The following is a 26,995-nucleotide window of genomic DNA, read 5'->3' as shown; positions in this document are numbered from 1 at the left end:
TTTTTAATTTAAACACTATGTTACCTTATGGTCTTAATGATGATTTCGAGATATGCCACTTTTTATAAGATTTTTTGGAGACACTTTTTAGAGCATTTTTTTAAAGAAGGTACTTTTGAAAAATTTTTTGTAAAAAAATTTTTTGTAAAAATTTTTTGTAGAATATCTTTCAATTTTAAAATAAATATTTTGTATAGATTTACGGATTTTATCCTTTGAAAAGAATAGGTATACTTTCTGCCTTTTTTAGATATGTCTAATATTGATGTTATTTCCAATATTATAGACATAATATACTTAGGGGTGAGAAATCATCATGATAAGAACCATTTAATATATGTTCTATGGTCTGTTCTTGAATGGGGCTAATACCAACGATCTCTTTTTATATGTATTTATCAGTTACTAATAGTTTGCTCTCTTTTTGTTTATAATGCTCAAATGTGAGCATATTGTGTCAATAATAGAAAAGAATATGGACAATAATATGGACATGAACATTGCCAATACTATGCCCTTTAACAAAATGGGGGCTTGAAGTTTGAAGGATTAAGAAAATCGGACAAAGACTGCGCATCACAGGAAACGACATCGAATCCCACGTGACCCGGAAGAAAGATATCATTGAATAGTGAGATGAATACGGAACTTTCAGATTCCCGGAAGTGACGTCACACGCATGAACGCACGCACATGCGCGCTGACGTCACTGATAAGGGATAAATTATTTCAGCCGGAGGTCCCTACACTCCCCCACAGAAACGTCCGGGATTGGTTGGAATAGAGTTGGTTTCCTCCAATCCGGACAAAAGGTGGGCAATTTAAACAAGAGGGAAGCAGGAAGAGGTTACCAATTGATAAAGCCGAGAGGAATCGGCGAAACGCGTTTTGGACTGATACCAGTGTTATGTATGTATTTTAAGATTTTAACAATTTGTAGAATAAAAGTTTTAATGTTTAACATACACCTGGTACATCTTCTATCCTGCTAAAGAGGGAAGGAGTCATCCCATTAAAAGGACTCACAGGCTATTACACTCAGAGCCAGGTTACAGGCTCTGATCCAGGTGAGAAGCAATCTTCACCTTTATTTGATTTTATACACAATTATCATAAGGATTTCAACACCAGGGCGAGTTTTCCCTGTTTTCTCTTTGCTTTTTTTGAGGAGCATACTGCATTCAAAGTAAAGAATACCCGAATACCTTACATACCCCCAAAAGAAAACAGCTGGGGAGTAAGTGACTATTATTAAGCGCTACGCACTGGCACTGTTGCATATTGTTTATGTATATAGTGCACCTGTTTGATTAGAAATGTAACTGGATAGTTTAACCTACCGTCCGAATATTGAGTTAGTGAGAACTTTTACAACACATGGTGGGTGGGGATTTATTGCAAATATTTTTTAATGTCAATTTCTAGTCTGTACTTACCCTTTGGGCTGTGAGTCAGTTTGTTTCGACATATTTACGGTTGCTATGTCTGCATACTGATTTGCTCCTAGCCTTTACCTTGGTTACTGCACACATGAAACTTGAAATTACAGCACTGCAACAATTAGTTTATCAATTGTGTTGTTTTTCAGGGGAAGCCCATTGTCAGGATACTGACAGAGTCTGCCTGATACCAATTGCAGTTTTGTCTGTCTTGGTTTATTGTGGGCTAGGACTCCTGGGTTTTCCTGGCACTGCAGGACCCTGCAGTCCCCCTCTCCCTCCCACCCCCATCCCATGTTGCTGAAGGGATTAAAACCCCTTCAGTGACTTACCTGAATCCAGCGCCGATGCACACGCATTAGACCTCCCCGTAGGAAAGCATTATTCAATGCTTTCCCATGGAGATTCCGGCGATGCTGGAGGTCCTCACATAGCGTGAGGACGTCCAGCGTCATTTAAAACACTTTTCATGTTCTAAGAACACTGAAGTCCCACTAGTGGCTGTCTGATAGACAGCCACTAGGGGAGGACTTAACACTGTAATAATTACACCTGCAGGGTTAAGGGTGGTTGGAGTTGGCAACCAGACCACTTCAATGGGCAGAAGTGGTCTGGGTGCCTGGAGTGTCCCTTTAACTTATCTGAATTTTGTGTTGTACTGCCATTTAGCACATGTATGGCATCTCAACATGTGTGATTGCGTCTTTCACTAATCCAGAACTAGTGAATTATTTTATTGTTATTCAATAAAGTGATTTATTGGAATTTGCGAATTCCAAATTCTATTAAATTCTATTTTCATTTTGGCCTTAAAGAGAAACTATAGCCACCTAAACCATTTCATCTTATTAAAGCGGTCAAAGTGCAGTGTCCCTGTCCCACCTAGTCCTGCAATATAAAACATTGCAGCTTTTTAAAAAAACTGCAATAATTACCATTGCAGGACTAATTCAGACAGCCACTGGAGGCGCTTCCTGGTTGCGAACGGACTTAGGGTCCCCTAACTGACGCTGGACATCCTCACGCTCTGCATGAGGTCATCCTGCATCAGTAATATCCCTGTAAGGAAGCATGGAATCAGTGCTTTCCTGTGGGGCTAATGTGTTTGCCGAACATGCGCATTACCTGACCCACTCCCGGCACTGAGGGACATTTGCGCTGGTATTGGGTAAGTGACTAATGTTTTTTGAACCATTTAGCTGTCTGGATGGGGGTACTGTAGTGTTGGGAACGTATACAGGTTTGTATTCCTAACACTATAGAATCCCTTTTAATTTGGAACTCACTTGGAATTTCTAGAAAGTTCTCTTTAGTGAATAACCTTGTTAGTGTAGTGGTAAATTAGCTAAATTAGTGGTAAATTGACTTTGAATTCACACTGTAGTGTATAACTCTGCCAGTGACTAAACTTAACATTCATTAATTCCACAATAAAGAAGTTTATTTACCAAAATGAAAATTGTAAAGAATTGAATATTGTTAAAAATCCTCCAATTCCATGATTTTCTGTTTCTGGTGCCTCGGCCTCACCTGTCCCTGATCAGCTCTCCAAAGTTGCTGTTTTGGAGAATAACTCCTCCCTTGTTATTATTCTCAGATCTTGTCTGTATTTGTGTTCACTTAGTGCTGTTACTGTAATAATGAATGTTAGAACCGTCATTTACACACTGCTCTCCTAATAGTTAATCTCCATCTACTTTTTAATAACTTCAGCTTTTAACGTGTAAGGCAATGCGTATGGAAAGGGTTTAACAGGATCACTGCTAAGTACAAAAACAGACTGCTACTGTGTGAAGATATTTTCAAACCTATTATCTGGGAACCTATTTATATTTACATCTCATTCTTAATCAGCAAATGCTCAGACTTGATGAAGGGAGCGTTTTCTGCTGAAAGCATATTACAAAAAATGGCTGACGGAGAACTCATTATACGTATCTGCTGTCAAAGTGACAGCTGAATTGCTATTGTCAAATTAGACATCCTGACAAGCATTTGATGAGAGCGTTTATCTAATCTCTGGAACTGGAGATATAGGATGTTTTTATGTAAATGTCACTGACCTTGATGTAGCAGACTGCCTAAAGTACTACAAACTGGACGCTCCGTAACCAAGAATAACCACTGGACGGAGCAATAGAGCCAGTAGTGCGTGTCCCTCGAGCAACTTATCACACTGCATGCTGAGATTAACAAGGTGGAGTTCATATAACTGTGTATAAATGGGGAAAGAAATGGAAAAATTAAATTTGTTCACTAAACATTGATGTTTGACCAGACAACATTTTGTAAACTTGACTGAATTCTGACTGGGTTGGCAATTCTCTTATTTACTAAAGACAAATCTAGTTGAAATTTTGTGAGTCTGCACCATTCGACTGGATGCATTCAGTGTCTGGTTTAAAATCAGTGTTTTTTGCATCTGAATCCTATAGAATGTATATGATCTGAAAAATGTACAAAGCACTGATTTTAAACAAAACCAGGATCAGATGTTTGCAAATTATTGTCGACTTTCTTTTTCTAAGTTAATGATAATTCTTAGTACTGTTTGCCCACTGACAGCAATCGTCCAGCTGTGGCTATAGGTGAGCTGTTTGCCTGAATTTTGCCATTAGTATTTGAGTCCACTACCACTTGGTGTTTAGGGAATAGTCGTGCTTGGGAAGATACCTCGGCATCCAGGCAGCAGGGCTCGGAATTCATTTTAACTGGGAGTGTCGTGAGGTCAGTTGCTGAGCATCATTTCATCACCAATGAATATTGTCAGATACAGGTACTTCTCACACACTGAATGCAGTGTGTGTGTGTTTGTGTAGTGTGTGTATAGTGAATGCAGAGTGTGTTTGTGGTGTGTGTATAGTGAATGCAGAATGTGTTTGTGTAGTGTGTATAGTAAATGCTGAATGTGTTTGTGTAGTGTGTATAGTAAATGCTGAATGTGTTTGTGTAGTGTGTATAGTAAATGCTGAATGTGTTTGTGTAGTGTGTATAGTAAATGCTGAATGTTTTTGTGTAGTGTGTATAGTGAATGCAGAATGTGTGTTTGTGTAGTGTGTATGGTGAATGCAGAGTGTGAGTTTGTGTAGTGTGGGTAAAGTGAATGTAGTATGTGTATATAATGTAGTGTGTGTGTATATAATGCAGTGTGTGTGTAGTGTATATAATGCAGTGTGTGTGTGATGTGTGTTTGTGTAGTGTGTATATAATGCAGTGTGTGTGTATGTAATGCAGTGTGTGTTTGGGTAGTGATGTAATTTGTGTATAATGTGGGGGGGTGATTTTTTTTTTTTTTTATATATTTAAATGTTTTTTTTGTTTGTTTAGTCCCCCCTCCCTGCTTCTTACCAGGGAGGGGGGGATATAGTATTCCCTGGTGGCTTGTTAAGTACTGGTGGGCCCGCAGGAAGCTCTTTCTTGCAGCTCCTCCAGCTCCCCTGTGTAAATATCACGGCCCTTAGTGCCGCGCGGAGCGTTGCCATGGTAATGAGATCGTATAACAAATTGGTTGGTAAGTGAGGAGTTAATGGATTCCCTGCTCTTGTACGCTTATGTTCAGGGAAATTTCTCAGAACGTAGACGAACGCACCAGAGCAGGGAATCCCTCTAATCTGTGTTCGGGCAAATATCCCCAAAAATAGATTTACGGGATTCCCTGCTGAGGTGCGCATGTCTGTGTTCAGGGACATTACCCCAACATAGACAAACGCAGCAGAATCCCTCTAATTCCCAAGACGGCTTTCACTTACCATCGCGCGCGAGAGCTGGTTGTAAATGTGAGCTGTCGTAAAACAGGTAGGTCGCAAAACGAAGACCTCCTGTGTTTATAAAGTTGCTTTCTATTCTTGCTTTGACTTTGGAATATGAGAAATTATAACGATTTCTGTTTTTGGTGTATCTCTCCCAAAAGATTGCTCTGTGGTAGCTCCTAATTTTAGATAGCCTCTATAAACATCAGAGTAGTGCGGAAAACAATGCACAATATACAATAATCACATGTTTAAAAGTAAATGTTACTGTGGGAATAAAAGGTGGTTCACTTTGGGTTTAAATGTTCCAGTCTGATAGATTAAGCAACCTTCCACTCAGTTTATTTTAAAACTCCCTATATGGCTCTTCACCTCTTTATGGAGATGGCAACATTAAATGGATTGTGAAGTTTTTACAATATTTATTTACTTTTTAACTTTCTTTTTATATAATGTATTAATTTTCCAGGCTTATTTCACAATATCACATTTGCATTGAACCAATAATACTAACAATATAATGTTATTTTAACAATAGGGTCTGTTGTGAATATCCCTGGCCACATTTACACCGCTGTATTGTGTATAATGTAAGGATTCCACCAGTCTGGTAGTAGTGGGATGTCTCATGATGTGCAGGGTATAAGACCTAATGTGTTAGTACTGTAGGGCTGACACTTCCCTGAATCCCTTAAACATTGCATGCTGGGATTTAGGTGATTTGTTTACCGTGATCTTTAGTGAAGTCTCTACTGGCTGTTTGTCAATAGATCTGTTAACATGTTTTATAGGTGCTCTTTTTTTTTTCAGTTCATTGATATATTCGACATTGCTGATCCTGCTTAATGGGGGGGAGGGTGTTATTGTACACTTCTTTTAAGCATCCTACACCCTAAAGATGTAACAGACTGTAAAAATAAGTGCATCCTTCAATTAAAGGCCTTAAAGAAAAACGTTTTAATGTAAACTAGCTAATTAACCATCTACCAATTATGTGACCATCGTCACTTTCTGGAATGTAGTATTGCTACAATCACCTTTCTTGTTAGAGTAAATCGTTCAAGAGAATTCTCTGCTCATTGTACTCTTCGTCTTGCTAGATCTTAGAATATTCACAGACCCTGGGATTGTATATATTTGTTTGTCTTGTTATAAAGAACCCTTTTTTAACATTTCCCTTTATTGTGTTTTGCAGAATCATGAAGTCCTCGTTGCATTTAGAGGAAGATGACTTTGTACCAGAGCTGCCACGAAGCATCCACCCACGCGAAAGGCCGGACTGGGAGGAAACAATCAGTGCCATGGTTAGTTTGGGGTTACTGCAGCATAGGATTTGTAGTTTAACAACACAAGGGAGGACTAATATCCCAGCGTATGGGCATGTCCATGGCTTTATGAGTATATGTTATCATGAATGTAAAAGAAAGTTCTGAAAACAAAACCGATTCTGAATTATGTTCTTCAAGGTAACATATACAGGGTTACTCCATGTACAGGCTGACTGTAGTGGAGCTTCCTGTACCCCAGCTGGGTACCTCTGCCAAGGATCATTTCCTTTCTGGAACCAGGGGAAAACTTCAGCGCTTCTACCCCTGTCGCTTGACTGGGGTCCTCCTGGAGCCTCTCTGTCCTGGAACAGCATAGGGGACTTGCTCTATTTCCTCCCAGGGACTGGACGGCACACCGTCCTGGAAGCTACAGTCCTTTCAAGGACTTTCCCTGCTGAATCCTCCACGTGCTGAAGCAAGATGCTGAATAGTGAATAGCCCTTTCCCCTCCCAATAACTAGATGACCCATACTTCTGGGAGTACAACTGCTTTTAATGAGCCAAACTCAGCCTTTTATGCACAGACCCCAGCAATCCAAACAATCCAATACAAGCCCCTCGCAGGAATCTCTGGGCCTGGGAGATAATTGAGTTAAAGCCCGGTAAGATAATTATCTCCCAAGAACAGAGAGCCAAACATAAAAACAAAAAAGTACCCCAAAAGATCATAAAAACATATAGTAATCCCACGTCATACATCCACAAACAGCACTGATCTGAGCGCCCAAGTTGTCCAAATAGCGCTCAGATCCATGCAGTATAGGGTAGAGGCCACCATGTTAAAGTTCTGACCGGCCGCACACGTGATCTTATGCCCAAAATGGTTTCAGAGCAATGTGTGCTTTGGCCGGTCAACTTTGGGAGCTCCTGCACCCGAAATACGGGGTGCTCCACATGGCTCTCAGGAAACTTTCCCATTCGTCTCAGACACCTTCCCTCCAAAAAGCCCTCTCCCAACAATTCACCCTGAAAGACTGCTTATGGCTAAATACAAGTTTACTCAGATAGGCAAACATAACTTTCTGTAATCATGATGTAGGTCCCACAAGAGGGGTGCATGTTATCTGACTGTAAGAAATAGTGAGGAATTCTACACATTTCACTAAATATCAATAAAACATAAAAAATAATATGGATAACAGTGGATGATTGGCCATTGTAAAGTAATTGGGATATTATCAGATGTATTAATAGTGTTTATGGTGCATTAGCTCTTTGTATGCAGTTCTTATCAATTCTAATCAATGCAGCATTTGTTTAAAATTCTTTATTTTTGTTGTGCTTTGAATTACAAACCTGCTTATACCGCCATCAATGCAGTTTTTTATCAAAGCACTATTTACAAAATCCAGCTCCATTTTCCACTTAGAGCAGTAATTTATCTGCCTTAGAATTGGAGAACCCAGGTTCAAATCCTGTTTAGAAAAGGAAATGCAGGGAAGCAGCGTTATTGGGAATATCCTCAAATCCAGATAGGGATGGCCCAATATAGGGAATAAGAGGAGAAAGCTGAATATAGTGTAGTATGTAGGTAACTGCTGATTATAGATAAAACAAAACTAACTTACAATTTTCTGGAGCCTATGTGTGGCTCCAGATGTATGCGCCTGGATGGTACAATCCCCGTCTATGATTATATTGATAGTCTCAGTAGTATGTTGGGAGGCGTCTTCAGTAGTAATGAAAATATATCCTTTTTTAGTGCACCACAGTATTACAGTCAGAGGTCATCAGTATATAAAATTGCAAGAAAAAAATGAATCTAGTGAGAATTTCGGAGGATTTGCTCGGTGAAGCTTATACCACCTGCTCCTATTAGGATTGAGCAATACCTGACATTACTCTCCTCTTGTGAATATACCTCCATTTTATCCTTATAGCTATTTTAACAACACAGGGAGAACTAGATTATGTTATTATTTGCATATTTATATACCAATGACCTCTGACTGCTCCTATATCAAGTGGCATTTAGGAATTTTTTTGAATCTTTCGTGTTTATCAGAAAATGTTTCGGCAAGGTGTGTTTGTGTTTATAGGCGTTACCCTTTACCGTTTGTGTTCTGTTTCTGGCATGAGGCCGGCTGACAATCCTCGAGAGCTGTCCATCCTTTTCATACCATTTCTTATTATGTGAAGACTCGACGGGCATTTTCACAAAAGGCTAATCTCTATGCAAACAGGTAAACCATGCGTAACACATATTGCCATTCCTATTTGAGAGCTCAGGTTATCGTTCTTATCTAAAACTCAACCAAGGTGCTGACTCTGATATGAAGTTCTGATATCCATGCTTGTGCTTCACGCATCGCTCCATCCCTTCTTCTTCTAGAATAGATTATATGTCTTCAGCCAGCGCACAGCATCCGCACTGCTATCCCTGGTTCTTTTGTGTTTCTAGTTTCTTAGTTGTTGGGTTTGTATGGAATCGGCTTATCTTGCGAAACGTGTATTTTCTTGTCACTGTACACATATGGGCAGGCTTGTGATTATACAATCTGTTGATTGATAGGAAATTTCAAGTCTTGTTTGACTACATTTTATAACTCCTTATGCCTGAGGGTCCAGGACCAAAGTGAGGGGGCTGATAACTTTTCAAACTTCATAAAACAGTAGGTGGCCAGTGCCTCATTTACTATTCTGTTCCTTATAAATATCTTTGATGTTTTCAGAATACTGGGCTGTTGCATGTAAAGAGTAACTACATGCTTCATATTGTAGATATTTTACTTATATTATTGAATTTGTTTAGAACATATTAAGCAGTAGATTTACAAAATTAGTAAATGTACATTTTACATTTAAGAGTGTCCATGTGTTTCCTTTAATAAACCATTAGAGGAGGCTGTCCATAGAAACCCTTGTAGATCACTGTCCACAGGAATTGTTATGGTCTGTATTGGGCGTTTTAGTACAATAATCTGTCATTGTGTACGTCCTTTGCTTTCACATCCTTTACCCTTCTGTGTTGCAAGGAATAGGCATCTGTAGCCCATATATAATGTTAAAAGTGCTGGTATTTCTTAAATAAGCTCTCACAGTCTAGAAATAAATTCTACAAACAGCAAGCTACATAATGAATGTGGTAATATGTTGCTTAATATTGTAAAAACAAAGCTAAATGTTATGCAGTGTATCTGGGTGAGTATACATTCATAACCAATGCTGAGCTATGTGCACTTATAAAACAATAATTATAGGAACCAGTTGCAACTGCTGAACACAAACTGTATGTGAGTAATAATGATTATTTCTTGTTTGTAGTTTCTTTGTGTTTGTCTTGTTCTGTCTCCTCACAGCCGCCTCTCTATTTCTACCCACAGTCCAAATCTCCTCCTGGGGAGGCATGGTTGGGGACATCCTGACCTTGTGCCAAGCCATTGAATAAGCCATAAAGGATAAGAACATCTTATAAAATTGATATAAATGTATTTCTTAACATGTTGGCTGCAGTGTAACCCAACATAATTTATGAAGTGTGATCCGGTACAGTGGGTAAAATGGCATGTTTCTCCTGAGGAATTGATTGTGATTATAATGTATATACACATTCTGAGATCCTGGGGGAGTGGGGCATCCATGAAGAAATGCAAGAGGAGTCTATAGAGGACGAAAGGACTCTCCCTTTTTATAAAGGCACATTTGTGAGTAGCATTATCGGTTTGGTATATCTGCTGATATTCCGGATTATGCAGATATCGGTATCTGCCACTATACCGATATTGCCAATAATGTGAGAGGCATCCGTGGCCCAGCGCATGCAGGGCCGGCGCGTCCATAAAGCAGAACAAGTGGCTGCATTAGGGTGCACCTGTTCTGGGGGCCTAAGAATCGAGTGACCGGCAGGAAATAGGAGCATGGCGTGAAGCGTGGTTGAGTGGAGCAGAGGGGACCGCGGTACAGGAGCTTCCTTTTTCTGTACCCGGCCGGACTGACATGAAGTGCTCACTGAGAGGGGAGGGGAATACTAAGGGATAGGGAGGGGAGAGGTACACTAAGGGACAGGGAGGGGAGAGCTACACTAAGGGACAGGGAGGGTAGAGGTACACTAAGGGGCAGGGAGGGTAGAGGTACACTAAGGGGCAGGGAGGGGAGAGGTGCACTAAGGGACAGGGTGGGGGTAGGGAGGGGAGAGGTACATTAAGGGGCAGGGAGGGGAGAGGTACACTAAGGGGCAGGGAGGGGAGAGGTACACTAAGGGGCAGGGAGGGGAGAGGTACACTAAGGGGCAGGGAGGGGAGAGGTACACTAAGGGGCAGGGAGGGGGTAGGGAGGGGAGAGGTACATTAAGGGGCAGGGAGGGGAGAGGTACACTAAGGGACAGGGAGGGAAGAGGTACACTAAGGGGCAGGGAGGGGAGAGGTACACTAAGGGACTGGGAGGGGAGAGGTACACTAAGGGGCAGGGAGGGGAGAGGTACACTAAGGGGCAGGGAGGGGAGAGGTACACTAAGGGGCAGGGAGGGGAGAGGTACACTAAGGGACAGGGAGGGAAGAGGTACACTAAGGGGCAGGGAGGGGAGAGGTACACTAAGGGGCAGGGAGGGAAGAGGTACACTAAGGGGCAGGGAGGGAAGAGGTACACTAAGGGGCAGGGAGGGGAGAGGTACACTAAGGGGCAGGGAGGGGAGAGGTACACTAAGGGGCAGGGAGGGGAGAGGTACATTAAGGGGCAGGGAGGGGAGAGGTACATTAAGGGGCAGGGAGGGGAGAGGTACACTAAGGGACAGGGAGGGAAGAGGTACACTAAGGGGCAGGGAGGGAAGATGTACACTAAGGGGCAGGGAGGGGAGAGGTACACTAAGGGGCAGGGAGGGGAGAGGTACATTAAGGGGCAGGGAGGGGAGAGGTACATTAAGGGGCAGGGAGGGGAGAGGTACACTAAGGGACAGGGAGGGAAGAGGTACACTAAGGGGCAGGGAGGGAAGATGTACACTAAGGGGCAGGGAGGGGAGAGGTACACTAAGGGGCAGGGAGGGGAGAGGTACACTAAGGGACAGGGTGGGGAGAGGTACACTAAGGGACAGGGAGGGGAGAGGTACACTAAGGGACAGGGAGGGGAGAGGTACACTAAGGGACAGGGAGGGGAGAGGTACACTAAGGGGCAGGGAGGGGAGAGGTACACTAAGGGGCAGGGAGGGGAGAGGTACACTAAGGGGCAGGGAGGGGAGAGGTACACTAAATATTCTGGAAAACATTAAAAATGTACCACTTAATAAAAAAAAATGCAAAAACAAATAAAATAATAATAAACGTGTTCAGTTAACAGTAGATTTGTGTAGAAATTGGCTATCTGCCTGAAAGTTCACAGATTATCGGCTCTAACAAATCAATATCGGTTGATCCCTACTTGTGAGATCTGCTTGCTTGCTCCCACATTCAGATGTCTGTCACATTTTCTTCTTTTCGTCTTTCCATCTTTACTCCTCTGTACGGCGTGATCAATCTCTATAGCAACACGATATATACTTCATTTCTAGAAAAGGTTTACAGGCTCACGTTTACTGGCCACGTGGTGCATTCCGACTTGTGGGAATGGTTTCCCTCCGCTCCTTCTCTTGGATAAAATATATGGGAAATGCTGAGATGTTTTTTCATCTCCCAGTAATCCACCCACACAGTGTTAAATGGATAGGAGTCAACATGACCCGGGATTCATTCACCAATCAACGTTGATGCGTCTGTCTGAAGCCTCGCGCTCTTGTTTTCCATCTCGCGCTGTACAGTTATTTCTGTTTCATTAATCTAATGATACCGAGGAGCTCTGTTTGAAGTCAGAGTAGAGAAAATATGTGTCTGCTCGCAGGAGAAATGTGTGAATTCTCCATGGAAAACTGCAGACTTCATTGTGCCCTCACATTCAGGCAATTTTCTCACATCACATTGTCTCTCTGTGGTCAGTTAGTTTGAGCTGTATCTTAAATCATAGCCTATAGGTTCAAACATTTAATATCATGGCCTTCCTGTCACAAGTCAGCTGAGAGAATATGGTATATCGCAGAGAACCGTATCTTCCCCCATAACTGTGCCATCAATTATATTATTAGAAGCGTATTTTTAAAGAGCTGGCGTGCTGTTCTGTGGTATATAATGCACTTTATTTATGCTTTTTCCCCACCCACTTTTTTATGTTTATTTCTGATTGGGTACAAATGCCAGTTACAGCTGTATGCCTTGCAGTGATATTATATCCATGTGTGAATAAAGAGTTGTGTAAAATACTTACACTGCTTTTCTACATACTTAATGAAAACAAGCTCACATGTTTTAGCTTCCTTTATTACTGTGTGCTTAAGTTAGAATTTATTTTTCTTCCTCTATTAATTGCACAGTAAAGCCTTCAATGGCCTCCTGTGTGTGAGTGAAGTCAGAAGAGGTGATAAGAACTTTTAAAGTAAACACACAATGCTGTAAGAAGTAAACCTTTTTTTCATGGAGCCTGTGTGAGTCTCAGCCAGGGGAGGTGTGTCTAGTGCTAAAAAAAGTGACTTAACCCCTAAATGGCAGAGAATTGAACAGTTAGACTTCAATCATTTGATCTATAATTTTTTTTTTGGTGCTTAGAGTGTCCCAGCAATACAGTTTATGCAAATGTTATATATACATAATGTGGCGGGCCGCCTGGTACACCAACTGGGTACCTCCGCCAAGCATGCTTCCTAGCTATCCCCGGGACACCATCAGCACTTCAGCTCCTAGCGCTGCAGCTTGGCTGCGGTTTCGCCATTGCTTCCCACCCTGGAACAGGGTACTGGATCCAGCTTCCAGTGATCAAAGCTCTCCTGCAGAGAGTATAGCTGTGTAGTGATTATAGCTGTTATAGCATTCCCCCCACACATTAGCCGAGACTGAATGCTGGGAGTAGATCTGTTTAATACAGGCAATCACTCTCCATTTATACACACAGTAGACTCCCCCACTGTGCCTGAGAGATAATTGAGACAGGAACTGTACAAGCTCAATTATCTCCCAGGTACAAAAGAGTATAACAGTTTTTGAACACCCCAAAATACATGCAACCCCTCAAGAGTCATATCCCTGAATAGCCCTGATCGGAGTGCCTATTGTATCCAAAAAGCACTCAGATTGGTTCGGTGGTTTGGGATTGCCATCGAGGTAAACTTTTGACCTGCCATCCACAAGGTAGAAGCCCAAAATAGTTCCAGAGAAATTGTGGCGACGGCTGGTCTCCGTTCGCGGACTTCCATACGAAAACCACACACAATAGACAAATGATTTCAAGTGTCAAATGCTCCCCCCGTTCGGTAGTTTGTATCTCCCGAACGCTGTTCATATGGGTACTTGAACGGGCAGCAGTTCTGTCTTCGCCGGTGTTCGTGAGAGTGCCTATATGAATCAGTTCCAGGCACTCGATGACCAAACGCCTGGGTTTGTGCGACAAGATGGCCGCCAACTCGGTTCCCACGTGTTTATGCATACGAACAGCTGCCACCCAGCCAAACACTTAGAATACTGAGGTGCGAATCGATTATGATGGTGTCAGGAGAGGTTAACAGGGGTTAACCATCCCAGAGGTGATCCACAATTCGTATGTTTGTTCTGTTCCCAAACTAAAAGGGAAAACACAAGACCAAGTATTTTATGGGTCAGTTATATGGCTCATAGTCCTTGGGCAGGAGGCTAGCCAGCAGGCTCCTCCAGGAGCTCGTGGCATAGGCACATTTGCCACACATCTGCATAATGAATTGCAGCCTCATTCATGGTATCATAACTATGTCAAACAAGTAGTCAGAGAATAATTTGTAGCATAATCTACACAAAACCCTACACAATGTTAACATTTTAAAATGTATTGATAAATCTTGGGATAAATACCCATTTCAGTTGCTCAGGTTTAGTGGTCGTTAACAGAATAACTGCACATGGAATAACTCAAATAGGAAAATATGGAGACAAAGCCATATGCTTAATTGGGGGGTGGGGATAACTGTTTTAAGATAAAAAGTTTTACGATCAGAAAATGGTAAACTCAGTCTGTTTGAAGGTGAATTTATGTGATTTCCAGGTGACCGAGCAGGTTTTATATTATCTGAATGCACAAACCGTTTGTCACTCCTTTTTTACATAACCCTCAGAATACTGACCCTTCTACTCTACATGAAAACACACAGAGACCCTTTAACAGGGATCTTTTGCTTAGCATTTGTTGGCTGTGAATCCTGGGAGTTGTAAGTTGGTGTGGTTATGGATGGCCCTCTTACATTTTACAGCCAGATATATCTATTTCTTTGCTGCAGTTCAGTGATATAAATTGTCATACTACTAAAAGCAGCATAGAGTAACATTATTCTGAAGTGGGCAATTATGTGCATTACAGAGAAAGCATCTATCATTAAAGAAATTAGCAATTCCATCTAAACAGAGCCTTCTATTGTTGCAGCATGTTATTCTGATGCAGTGTATTCTTCTTTCTTAGAATACGACTCTGCCTGGTGGGTACTTGTCATGTCTCCATACAAACGCTCTGTAAAGTACATGTACCTTGTTAGCTGCTGGTAACAAGGTCCTAATTAAGTTGGCTCTGCCACCACTTTAAAACCTGCCAACACCTTTTTAAACTAGAGTGATTTGGGAATCACTACCTGGAACATGCACTGCTTCATTGTAGTGCTGCCAAAATGACCTCATTTTCTTCAAAATACATAAAAAAAATACCATCACACGCAATATATAGTGTTTCACATCCTTTTGCTCCTCAAGCCTGCTACCTGCGTATATTTGTCACATCTTGCCATTTGCTCTTTTCAGAGGCCTGAGGGGGATAATTTGGCATAAACTTTACTTTTTTGGAGGTGTTTAAATAGTCTTACCTAAAGTCTTCCTGGCTTGCACTTTGAATGTGCCTTTTTCATGTGTAAGACTCACAAATTAGGGGCATCATACTTATTATGTTACTGGAGGTGAGGTTTATGTGATTGGTAAACATGTAAATGTTTAAAATTTTTATTGAGCAGTGCTCATTGGTATATACCGTCTTTAAACAGAACGTATAGAGCCGGCTGTAATTCTTATTGGAGAAGATACATAAAGACTCAATTTCTGTCTATAGTAACTGGCCCAGGATGTGCAAAAACAACTCCAACATACAAAAAAGAAACACAGCTGTTTTACAGCTCAAAGCTAGTCTTAAACATATATTATAGCTTGTCTGCAACACACACATTACACATTATATACATGTTGTGCGTATGTTGCATTCTATACTTTTTTTTTTTATTATTATTCCTCCGTATTATTTTGTTTTATTTATTTTGATGTTACTGAATCGTATTTATAATAATATATCTTTGCATACTTCTTCTTTTTCTTTGTGTCTGTTATAAAGCAAGATGGCTTCTCCCATTTGCCAGTACAGTAAGGCAGTGTCTCACTGGACAGAATAAATCTCCCTCCATGGTTTCCTTTCGGAGTCTGCAAGCTTCTGCGGACTGAGATGTCGCAACCTACTGGCAAACCCCATAATATGTATTGACCAGTGGCGATCCGGAAGCATTTGAGGAGATTTTTTAATGGGAGATAGTTTGATGTTATTTAGGAGATGCTGATAGACGATGAGAGGTACATGTTGGATGATCTGCTGGTTTTATTTAATGGTGTAAGTGTAGGTGTTGGCCAATGAGCTATTTGTGAATATATTCATCTTCTGATTGGTCAGCAATAATTAAGGCACTTGCCTGTTAAATGACATCGTTTTCTAGAGGGGCGCAATTTCAGATTATTCACAGTGGGTACATATTAAATATTTACGTTAGAGAATTGCCTGTGATTCAAATTTAACATAATGGTGCCGCATTCTCTTTAACCCATTGAAGACCACCATTGTGCTTATTATGAGAGCAAGAGATTTGCATGATGTGCCATCTTCACATTGAATATACATGTTTCTGTTCCCTGTAGAAAGTAGGACAACCTATCACTATTCAAGTGTTATTAAAGCCATTGATCACTAGAGTAAACATACTAGCAGAGTGGCAGTATGCAGTTCCAGGGAGCATGGAATTTACTGCAGCCTCTTTTCACATTTACCAGTTTATCTTACCTTGCTTTTATAGGGTTGGTTTTATAATCCAATATTTAGAAACTTGTGCCAGAAGTAGAAAATAAATCTTGATTAAGAAGAAATGCAGACCGAAAAAGTTTGTATTTACATGCGTTTTTATTTAAAAACGATGTATCCCAACAAACAAAATACTGTCAAGGCAGAATATTTGTATAATGAATGTGCAATTGCACGGTCACAAATCATAATATGGAAATACCAAATCACCCGAGTGCCCCTATTTAGGAGGGACAGTCCTTATTTTGAGTTCAAATATCTCTGTCCATCATTTCTATCTTAATGTCCCTCTTTTTCTAGAAGCTCCATATTGTTGGTGTGTCTGAGTGTATAACAGAGCTCCACAGCACTAATACAGTAATGTGTCTTTAAACGTCAGTAAATGTGTTTAGAAATCAGTCCGTGAACATAAGATACATTGTTCTTGTTCTAAATTACAATTTAGTTGTATCAATTATTATTATTCGTAAGTCACCTAACCTTTCACAAAGCAGCCGTCCCCTGGCAACACCCCCACTCACACCCCTAAAATTAAAGTGTCCTCTTTGTCCATTTGAAATGTTAGGAAGTATGGAAATACTTTTCTGTATCCAGGTAACATGTTTTTTCTTGTGCTAATTCCCTGGCACCCTACTGTATCTAGTTGTGTATGAAGTGTTGCAGAGCCATGTTACAAATAGTCTCCATCAAAGCAGTTGGAGAGGAGTGATGCAGTAAATTAATATATAAAGGGATACTGCAGGGCAAAGTTAATTCCATCCTTTTTGTAACCGCATAAAATCATGAAAATATATATATATTATTATTATTATTATTATTTATTCATTTTCCCCCCTTCAAAAAATCTTACTAAAAAGGTGCCCATTTTTCATTGCCAGTCCTCAAAGTGTAGGCCCAGATCTTTAAAGTAACACTGTAGGGTCAGAAACACAAACATTTGTTCCTGACTTTAAGGCAAGATATTTCATAACACTGACTCTATAGTGTTAATAACACCATATAGCCCCCCTGGCCATTTCTCCCTCCTAAATATAGTAAAATCTTACCTGCTAGTTCTGGCTCTGCCCCTGATCTGACTGCTTGTCTGATCTTATCAGAAGTGTTGTTCAAAGCCAATCACAATGCTTCCCCATGGAATTGGTGGAGACTGTCAAGTAGGCAGATCATGGGCAGAAGTCAAACACAGACCTGGCCAATCCGCATCTCCTCATAGAGTTACATTGACTCGATGCATCTCTATGAGGAAAGTTTAGTGTCTGCGTGCAGAGTGTGGAGACACTGAATGTCAGTCACACAGTGCAGCACTGCCCCAGGAAGCACCTCTAGCAGCAATCTGAGGAGTGGCCAGTTGAGTTATCACTAGGTTGTAATGTAAACACTGCATTTTCTCTGAAAACACTGTTTACATCAAAAAGCCTGAAGGGAATGATTATACTCACCAGAACAAATGAGCTGTTTTTGTTATAGTGACTATAGTGTCCCTTTAATATGGCAGATCTGGAGATTGTTTGGAGCAGAGTGATATCCCAATTACTAGACTTTAAAGGGAACCTGTAGCCACTTACCTTGGCCTTCACTCCCTTTTGGCACCCATCTTAGCGAGGTCCATCCCTGCACCTCCTCCGCTGCTCTCAGGTCCACCCGCTCTGCTCTTCCTCGGGTGATTATTGATTTACCTTGCTTGCAGACACCTCCTCAGTGACGCTGTCACGCTTACTTCACTCCATTCCTATACCCCCTAGCAGTACAGGCTATGATGTTTCCATAGCAACCACAGCACATGCTCTTCTGTTCTCCCTGTCCATCATTTCCCTGGCAATCTTTACAGTTGCTAGAAAAACTGCTAGCACAATGTATAGATGGAATTTCATGCTCTTTTTAAATGACTAAATTTGTTTTGGGAACTACAGATGGCCTTTAAAGCACATGTTGAAGAAGGTCGGCAATTTTCCTCCCATGTTTGAGACGTCGGGGACATGCTACTCCGACCCGGGCAAACAGACTTGGCAAACACCACACGCCCGCCCAGTACTAACCCGACCCCAGAAAAGGCGGGAGGCGAGTCGATACCCACAACGGCCCTACAGACAGAGCGAGCACGACAACCTGAACCTCAGGACGACACAGCCACCACTAAAGGGGACCTAAAAGCTCTGCTACACAACATACAGAAACTGCTGGCAGCAGACGTCGCGCTAGTGAGAGCTGACATCCAGCATGTTGCAGAAAGGGTCAGAGTCGCCGAGGACGATATTACCAGCGTCCAAGACACGGTAGGCACCCTTCAAAACTCAATACAGCAACTCCAGACGGAGCAGCATGTTTTAGCCGCCCAGATAATGTCATTGGAGGACAGACAGCGCCGGACACACATTAAGATTAGGGGGGTCCCCGCCACAGTCCTAACAGAAGAGCTACCACGCTACACACAACGCCTGCTCTCTACTATACTGCCACAGGCCACTGCAAGGAAAATAACCCTGGATGGCATCTACCGAGTGACAAGCGCAGTCCGAATCTCATCCAATACACCTAGAGATGTCATTTTGTGCTGCATAACAGTCCACGATAAAATACAAATTATGACTGCACTAAAAGGAAAAACGCCATTGAACTTTGAGGGCGCCCAACTACTGTTTTTTCAGGACATTACAAGAGCCTCGTTACTAAGGCGCAAAACATTTGGACCAATCACAACCACACTCCGCAAAGCCGCAATAGCATACAGGTGGGGGAACACAGGCTCACTGCTGGTTCACCATCAAGGGACTACCCACACCCTCACTGGCTGGGGCACCGGAGTTCCTGCGCGCATTGGGAATACAATCCCCACGGAACTACGCAATGTCGACCGGACACTCAGAAAACGGGGACCCCGAAGAAGGACCCTCTCTAGATACGCCGGCACGAGACCAGCAGGCCTTACACACAGGAACTTCCAAAAGGGCCGCATATAATGTTGCTATGTTATATTTTTGTTATCTATATCTATAACTGTTTACACATTGAACCTCCTTTAATAACTGCTCTTATATATGTTCTATAGGTTCTCTGGCGCAAGCACTGCGCAGACCCCACTGGGGACTTATCTACGCGACAGGGGAGAACAAACACCCCCCCATTTAACATTGAGAAGGAGGCTTTCGCAATTTAGCAACCTCCAAGGGTTAGGGGTTTTAATTGGAAGCCACAGCATATACTGCACACATAGGAGTAACACTCACACCTGACAATCCAAAGTGCTAGATCGCATCATATACTCCATGACAGTGCACATATGTGCTTCCAAACGCATGCACCTGACCAAACCTGACACACACGCAATTACGCTCACAAGTCAAACATAACTACAAAAATGGAACCAACTAGCAATCACACACTTGGAGTATCCCAGGGATAGACGCAACAACCATCTAACCTGCTACCAACACACCCACCCCGGGTATGTCGCCTCACCTGCTGTTGTCCTTTAAAAAATATGCTGCGAATTAACTATTATTACCAAATTGGCTGTTAAAATATCTGTGGAACAAAATGTTGAACTCTTGTACTAATATTTTACGCTGATATGCCTAACAAAGCACAAAAATAAAGAATTTAAATAAGAACTGTGTGTTCTGTGGGTGAAAAGCAATATTTATTAAGGTAACTGGAAACAAATTATAATCAATTGTTGGTATCTGCTAATTGGATCCACCCTACCAGCTGTTTTAGTGCACATTTACAGTAAAGAAATTACTGTAAATGGGAATATCTGTTTACTGAATCTAAAGTAGCTCCTGATCACGTTGCCATCACATTTTTAAATTTGGTATAGTTAAAAAGTAATCGTATGTATATGACGTGTTTTTTTTTTTTTGTTTGTTTTTTTTTTTATAAAAAAAAAAGGAAAAACCTCAGTTTTTTAGAAAATAAATATTTTTTTCCTTATATAAACAAGTTTATCTGTAAGATCTCAGACCTTTCCAAAGACACCCACATCACTTCTATAGGTGCCCTGGTTATATTTAATTGAATACTGAATGTTAAATTTAACATGATGGTGAATAAATGGTCAAAATCTGAAAGGTTGCACCCATATAACTTTGCAAAGACAGAAGATATGGACCTGCAGTATTTCGGATGGCCTTCAGTTTGACAAATACAAAAAAATTTAAAAAGGAAAAATATAGAATGTAGGTTGGAAAGTTATCTCTTGATTGGTTGATTTCACATGGAATGCCTCAAGCATCAAATACAATGCAAGTTAGATCTTGTCTGTTAGCAATGTGCGTATTGTAGAAAAATGCAAACCAGAAAGAGTTGTCATAGGCTGAGGCCACACGTTTTTATATTACAGTCAGTCTTAGTCAATAAACAGGTTTCTCTTTTGTGAATACTAAAAATACAAAAGACTCTACCTATGCTCCAACTATTACTACCCTCTGCTGGTGAGATGTTACACTTACACTGCCACCAATATAGTCTACAACACACACCCTCTCTCTTCATTTTTAACGTATATCATAACCTACACCCCAGAGGAAAATCAGGAAAATACAAACAGGCAACAAATAGTAGTTACAGTGTTCAGTTAGTCTTGCTTTTAACTCTGACCTATTACAATACTTAAAAAAAACCACATTTTAAATAGTGTTTCTATAAAGTTATGCAACTATTTGAATGTGTATTGTTTGTTTATAAAATGATTTAACCCTTGATAGGCTAATGAGCATATGCTTGTCTTTTGCACTGAATGAATTTAAATGTGATGAAATTGTCTGGTGTGACTTTTCTCCCGTTCTAACAATAGACTTGCTAGTGAAAATGTAATATTTTGCCTGTATAAGGCTGTATGCTCCCTAAGCGTGTTGGGATTGTCTTTGGTTCATGTATCGATGGTCTTAATATTGGAGGAATCCAGATACATCTTGACATTCTCACACTGTGTCTGTGCATTAACGAGGCAGATAAAATAAGATGTATAGTAACACAGGTTTATTTTGTCTTACATACAATCTTTCTTACTGTCCTGTAGGCGCGAGGGGCAGACATTCCAGTTCCTGGTGAAATCCCTCTGCGGTCCTGCAGCAGCACTGCCAGCATGAAGGTCAAACATGTTAAAAAGTAAGTTTTGTTAAAAGGACATGCAAACGTGTTTTAACTACATTTCCCACGATGCTCAGTCAGGTTGGGTGCTCTCTGAACATCATGGTACATGTATTGTACAGAGATCTCTGGTGCAAGGATTAGCCTCCAGACAGTATTTATTTTTTATCTGGAAAGATTATCATTATAGTTTAATTTGCTTTGCTGTTATTTGGTTTCATTTATCAACACAAACCTGATTAGCTCAGAATCCATTCTTTAAAATGCATTGTTCTTACCCATACCGACATCAAGCCTATTACTTGTTGTGATGTTCAGAGCAAAGTCAATGACATTCAAGGTCAATAGTCTCCAGGCAACACCTTTATGCAAGGAATAAATCTTTCTCCTGAACTTTCCTCCTTTGCTGATCCAAAGAATGATTAATATCAGCAGTAGATAGCAGCCGTATACTGGAGACCAGGGGAATAGAGAAAGCTAACGTGGAATTCGAGGCTAAATCTTAATTCACTGAAAGTTTGTATTGACTTCTAAAATTGATGGTAAATGGGTCCAGCAAGCAATATGGTGAAATAGAGTTTAAAGGGACACTACAGTTACCAGAACAACTACAGCTTATTGCATTTGTTCTTGTGAGTCTAATCAGTAACTGCAGGCTTTTTGATGTAAACACTGTCTTTTCAGAGAAAATGCAGTGTTTACATTACAGCCTAGTGATAACTCTACTGGCCAATCCTCAGATGGCTGCTAGAGGGGCTTCCTGTGGCAGTGCTGCACACTGTGACAGACATTCAGTGTCTCCACCCTCTGCATGCAGACACTGAACTTTCCCCATAGAGATGCACTGATTTAAAGGGACACTGTAGGCACCCAGACCACTTCAGCTCATTGAAGTGGTCTGAGTGTTGTGTCCCTTTTCCACTTAGTGCAGAGAAACTGCAATGTTTACAATGCAGCTCTAAGTCTGCCCTCAGTGGCTGTCTATCAGACAGCCACTAGAGGGACTAACTGATTTGAAACGGACCTTTGGTCTGTTATCTGAGGCTGGATGTCCTCACGCTCTGCAGCGTCAGATTTTCCCCCATTGTGGGCTGCATGTGGCCCCTGTGCCGCAAGTTTGACTTGCTTGCTTTAAGACATGTACATAGAAAGCCGAACACCCATAGCATTTATGGATGGGAATTAAATTCCATGGTATCTCTGCTTCTATCTCTCACTCACTGAATGATTGTAACACTCCAGTTCCCCTTACCGCCCTTCCCATTTATTTCGGAAGTTCATAACCATAATCTTTTGTAATGTTTCTTTTACAGATTATCCTTCACCAAGGGGCACTTCCCAAAGCTGGCAGAATGTGCTCATTTCCACTATGAGAATGTCGATTTTGGCAGCATACAGGTAAGGCCCCATTGGGTTTTAGATGATATTTTTTGCTTTGTGAGTTATCATTGTGCAGCTTAGAACAGACTGTGAACAGACTTATTCACTGTGAATAAGAAACGGCTTAGCCCTAGCAGTTTATTTTAATGTGTAGTGTGTGAATGTATGAATTTCCAACAAATGACCGCTTCTAAACCGCTATCGTAATCTTGATTTAACGTCTCTCTCACAACATCATCTTAATTGACGTTCATAAGGTCATCTAACTACCCGGCTTATCCTAAAATCTTAAGCCAGAGGCAGTCTCTGATGGACAAACGTTCTCTAACATAAGCTTCAAGCTGCTAGTTACCTAATCACAGTAACACAGCTATAGCAATGAACCATGAAATCTGTGTTAGCTGACCATTTGCTCCTTGACACCACTAGGTGGCGTGTGTACAAGAAATTCTTCTACATCTCATGCACGTATTTATAATTCATGACCTACATATTGCATGATGTGTGAATGATGAGTTCTGCCTCTAATATAGGAGATAAACGATCGGCATCTTACCCAGTACAACAAACTTGAAAGCAAATAATAAATAAATTAAAACCTACCTGGTCACCTAATATTGGATAGTTTTGTAACTTTTCCCTTCCTCACTAGTTATTAGCATGGAATATATATGTTTCGTTAATGGTGTAGAATTTCTGACGTTATATGCGACCTTGCTGCATTACTGAACGGTTGGTTTATCTGCCTTGGTACTGAAGAGAAAAGATAGCTTACATTAGGAATTCCATCCCTAATTCTCGTTGACTTCAATATTCCCATTAACCCACCTTTGACCTCAGCAGCCTCTAAACTACTTTCAATTACTTCCTCCCTCGGACTATCACAGTGGGCTAATTCTTCCACCCATGTAGCTGGTAATACCCTTGACCTCATTTTCTCTTATGCATGTACAGTATCTAATATCTGCAACACTCCATTACTCCATTTCCTCTCTCTGATCACCACCTCTTTGTTCATAGTTTGCTCTCGAGTAACCCCTCACTCAACAACCTCAGCCTAACCCCCCTCAACTCAGGAGGAACCTTGATTCTCTTGACCTCCAGCAGCTGTCAACTGATATTGATTCACAACTGCTATCCATCCCTTCCCTCTCCTCTCCTCACTGGCCATCTCCACATATAACACTACCCTCACCTCTGCCTTAAACGCTGCAGCCCCGCTCCAAACAAGCACCTCAAGGAGGACCCTCCCCCAACCGTGGCATACTAAATCAACACGCTACCTGCAAAGATGCTCCCGTTGTGCTGAATGCTCCTGGAGGAAGTCTCGCACCCAGTCAGACTTTCTCCATTATAGATTCATATTGTGTTCATACAGCGCAGCCCTTGCCCTCGACAAACAGTCCTACTTTTCCTCTCTCATTAGTTCATGCTTCCGCAATCCCAGGCATCTCTTTGACATCTTTAATTCTCTTCTCTTCTTTGCCCTGCTGTGGCCACTCCCCAAACTAACTTTACTGCTGATAGCTTTGCATATTACTTTACCGACAAGATTAAACAAGTAAGGAAATAATTCTCCCCTCCTTGCTGTTCTCTTTCTCAACCACACGTACATCATGCCTTTCCTACCCATCAGACTTTTTCCCGTGGCTACTGATCAAGAGGTGGCTGCACTTCTCCTTTCCTCTCGCCCCACCTCTTGCCCGCTCGATCCTGTCCCATCTCACCTTATCAGATCTCTCTCCACTTGTTTTATGCCTTCCTTAACGCACATCTTTAACTGCTCTCTCTCTTCTGGCGTTGTCCCTGCTGATCTTAAACATGCCACTGTAGTACCTATCCTGAAAAAAAACATCTCTTGACCCGTCCTCCCCCTCTAGCTATCGTCCTATATTCCTGCTCCCTTTTTCCTCAAAGCTTCTGGAAAGACTTGTCTTTACCCGTGTGTCTCACTTCCTCAATTCCAACTCTCTCCTTGACCCTCTTCACTCTGGCTTCCACCCTCTACACTCTACTGAGACTGCACTTATCAAAGTTACTAACGACCTAATCGCAGCTAAATTCAAAGGCCACTACTCTATACTAATTCTTCTTGACCTCTCTGCTGCCTTTGACACCGTTGATCATGCTCTCCTTCTTCAAACTCTTCAATCACTCGGTCTCTGTGACTCTGTACTCTCGTGGTTTTCCTCTTATCTCTCCCAACGCTCATTCAGTGTCTCCTTTTCTAATGATACCTCCTCCCCTCGTCCTGTCTAGGTTGGAGTCCCCCAAGGCTCTGTCCTTGGTCCCCTTCTATTTTCTCTTTATACTGCTTCTCTTGGCAAACTTATTACCGCTTTGGATTCCACTACCACCTGTACGCTGATGACATCCAGATATATCTCTCCTCCCTGGACCTCTCTCCTGCCGTCCTGCAATGTGTCACTGCTTACCTTTCTTTCATCTCTGACTGGATGTCCTCCCACTTTCTGAAACTCAATCTCTCTAAAACTGCTGCTCTAATCAGGAATCTTACGTCATCAGTCTTTCCTCCTCCTAATACTGATCCTCCTCTTTCGCTTTCCCTTCAAGTTAGTGGTATTCACATAAGTCCATCCTTGCAAGCGCACTGTCTTGGCGTCATACTTGATTCTGGCCTCACCTTTGAGCCTCACATTCAATATGTTGCCAAATCCTGTAGATTCCATCTTAAAAACATAGCCCGCATCCGTCCCTTTCTTACCCCAGATGCTACCAAGGAGCTTGTCCATGCTCTAGTAATTTCCCACATGGACTATTGAAACTCTCTCCTAAAAGCCATACTGCAGCGCTACAGTCCATAATGAACGTTGCTACCAGACTGATTTTTCTCTGTAGTCGGTCCTCTCACACCTCACCCCTCTGTCAGTCCATACATAGGCTTCCTGTATCCTTTAGGAATCAATTCAAGGTACTAATTCACACCTATAAAGCACTGAACAGCTCTAGCCACTCTTATATCTCCTCACAGATCGATAGGTATGCCTCTTCTCGGTCTCTCCGCTCTTCCTGTGACCACCTCCTGTCCACTCACACCCATATGGCCAACTCACACCTGCAGGACTTCTTGCGGGCAGCTGCCTTCCTATGTCTACCGCCATCAGACTCTCCCATAGTCTTGCATCTTTTAAGAAGTGTCTTAAAACCCATTTCTTTAGGAAAGCTTATGGCCTCCCAGAGTAACCTCTACCTCACATACCTGTCTCTTGCTCTCTCCTAAAGGGCAGCACTCTACTATCTCCTCCAGCTCTGCCTCACTCCCACCTTATTTGATTGCGAATTCCTGTCCTATTGTGCTTTACACCCCACCTCTTATAGAATGTAAACTCGTTTGAACAGGGTCCTCTTCAACCTATCGTTCCTGTAAGTTGTCTTGTAATTGTCCTATTTATAGTTAAATCCCCCCTCTCATAATATTGTAAAGCGCCATGGAATCTGTAGGCAATATATAAATGGTAATAATAATAAGCAGAATTGCCTTGCCATAAAACAGGCAGCTTCCCCTTTGGAATATTCTCCTGTTGCAAGAAGAAATGTCTACTTTATAGAATGAATACAGATCGTAATTATTGACGCTTGGGTCGGCCAGTTCTCATTGTTGCCTTACTCGGTGGGAATGCAGGGTAAACTGAGCCTGTGTTATCTGGGTGAATGATCACTCTTGATTTTAATCTTTGTCTACTATTTAAATAGTCTCTCTAAGTTATAACACTACATTTTAAAGGGACCCTCTTTACTTTATTAATTCGGTTGGTTGTATTATTACATTCTTGTGGTTATGGAGTAAGGGTTTTTTATCAAACTGTTTTTGAGCAGCTCGGCCAAAACGTTAGGCCTTCCTAACACCCAAAGCCTAGCACACTTGCTGCCGCTCTAATTAGGAATCTTACGTCACAGAATCTGATGGCGATAT

The 26,995-nt window shown here is 41.6% G+C and overlaps 1 protein-coding gene across 4 annotated transcripts in view; it reads left to right on the top strand.

The window, feature by feature from the left end:
- Positions 1–26,995, top strand: part of ARHGAP32 (Rho GTPase activating protein 32) — a 139,310-nt gene that overhangs the window by 18,699 nt on the left and 93,616 nt on the right. For all 4 annotated transcript variants that reach the window (XM_063436140.1, XM_063436139.1, XM_063436138.1 and 1 more), the window contains exons 2-4: positions 6,384–6,492; positions 21,611–21,699; positions 22,995–23,079. In XM_063436140.1, coding sequence (XP_063292210.1) covers positions 6,384–6,492; positions 21,611–21,699; positions 22,995–23,079 — 283 coding nt within the window. The remainder of the gene's footprint in view (positions 1–6,383; positions 6,493–21,610; positions 21,700–22,994; positions 23,080–26,995) is intronic.

This window comes from Pelobates fuscus, chromosome 11 (assembly GCF_036172605.1).
Source record: "Pelobates fuscus isolate aPelFus1 chromosome 11, aPelFus1.pri, whole genome shotgun sequence".
Classification (NCBI taxonomy): domain Eukaryota; kingdom Metazoa; phylum Chordata; class Amphibia; order Anura; family Pelobatidae; genus Pelobates; species Pelobates fuscus.
This window is presented reverse-complemented; position numbering and strand designations above follow the sequence as displayed.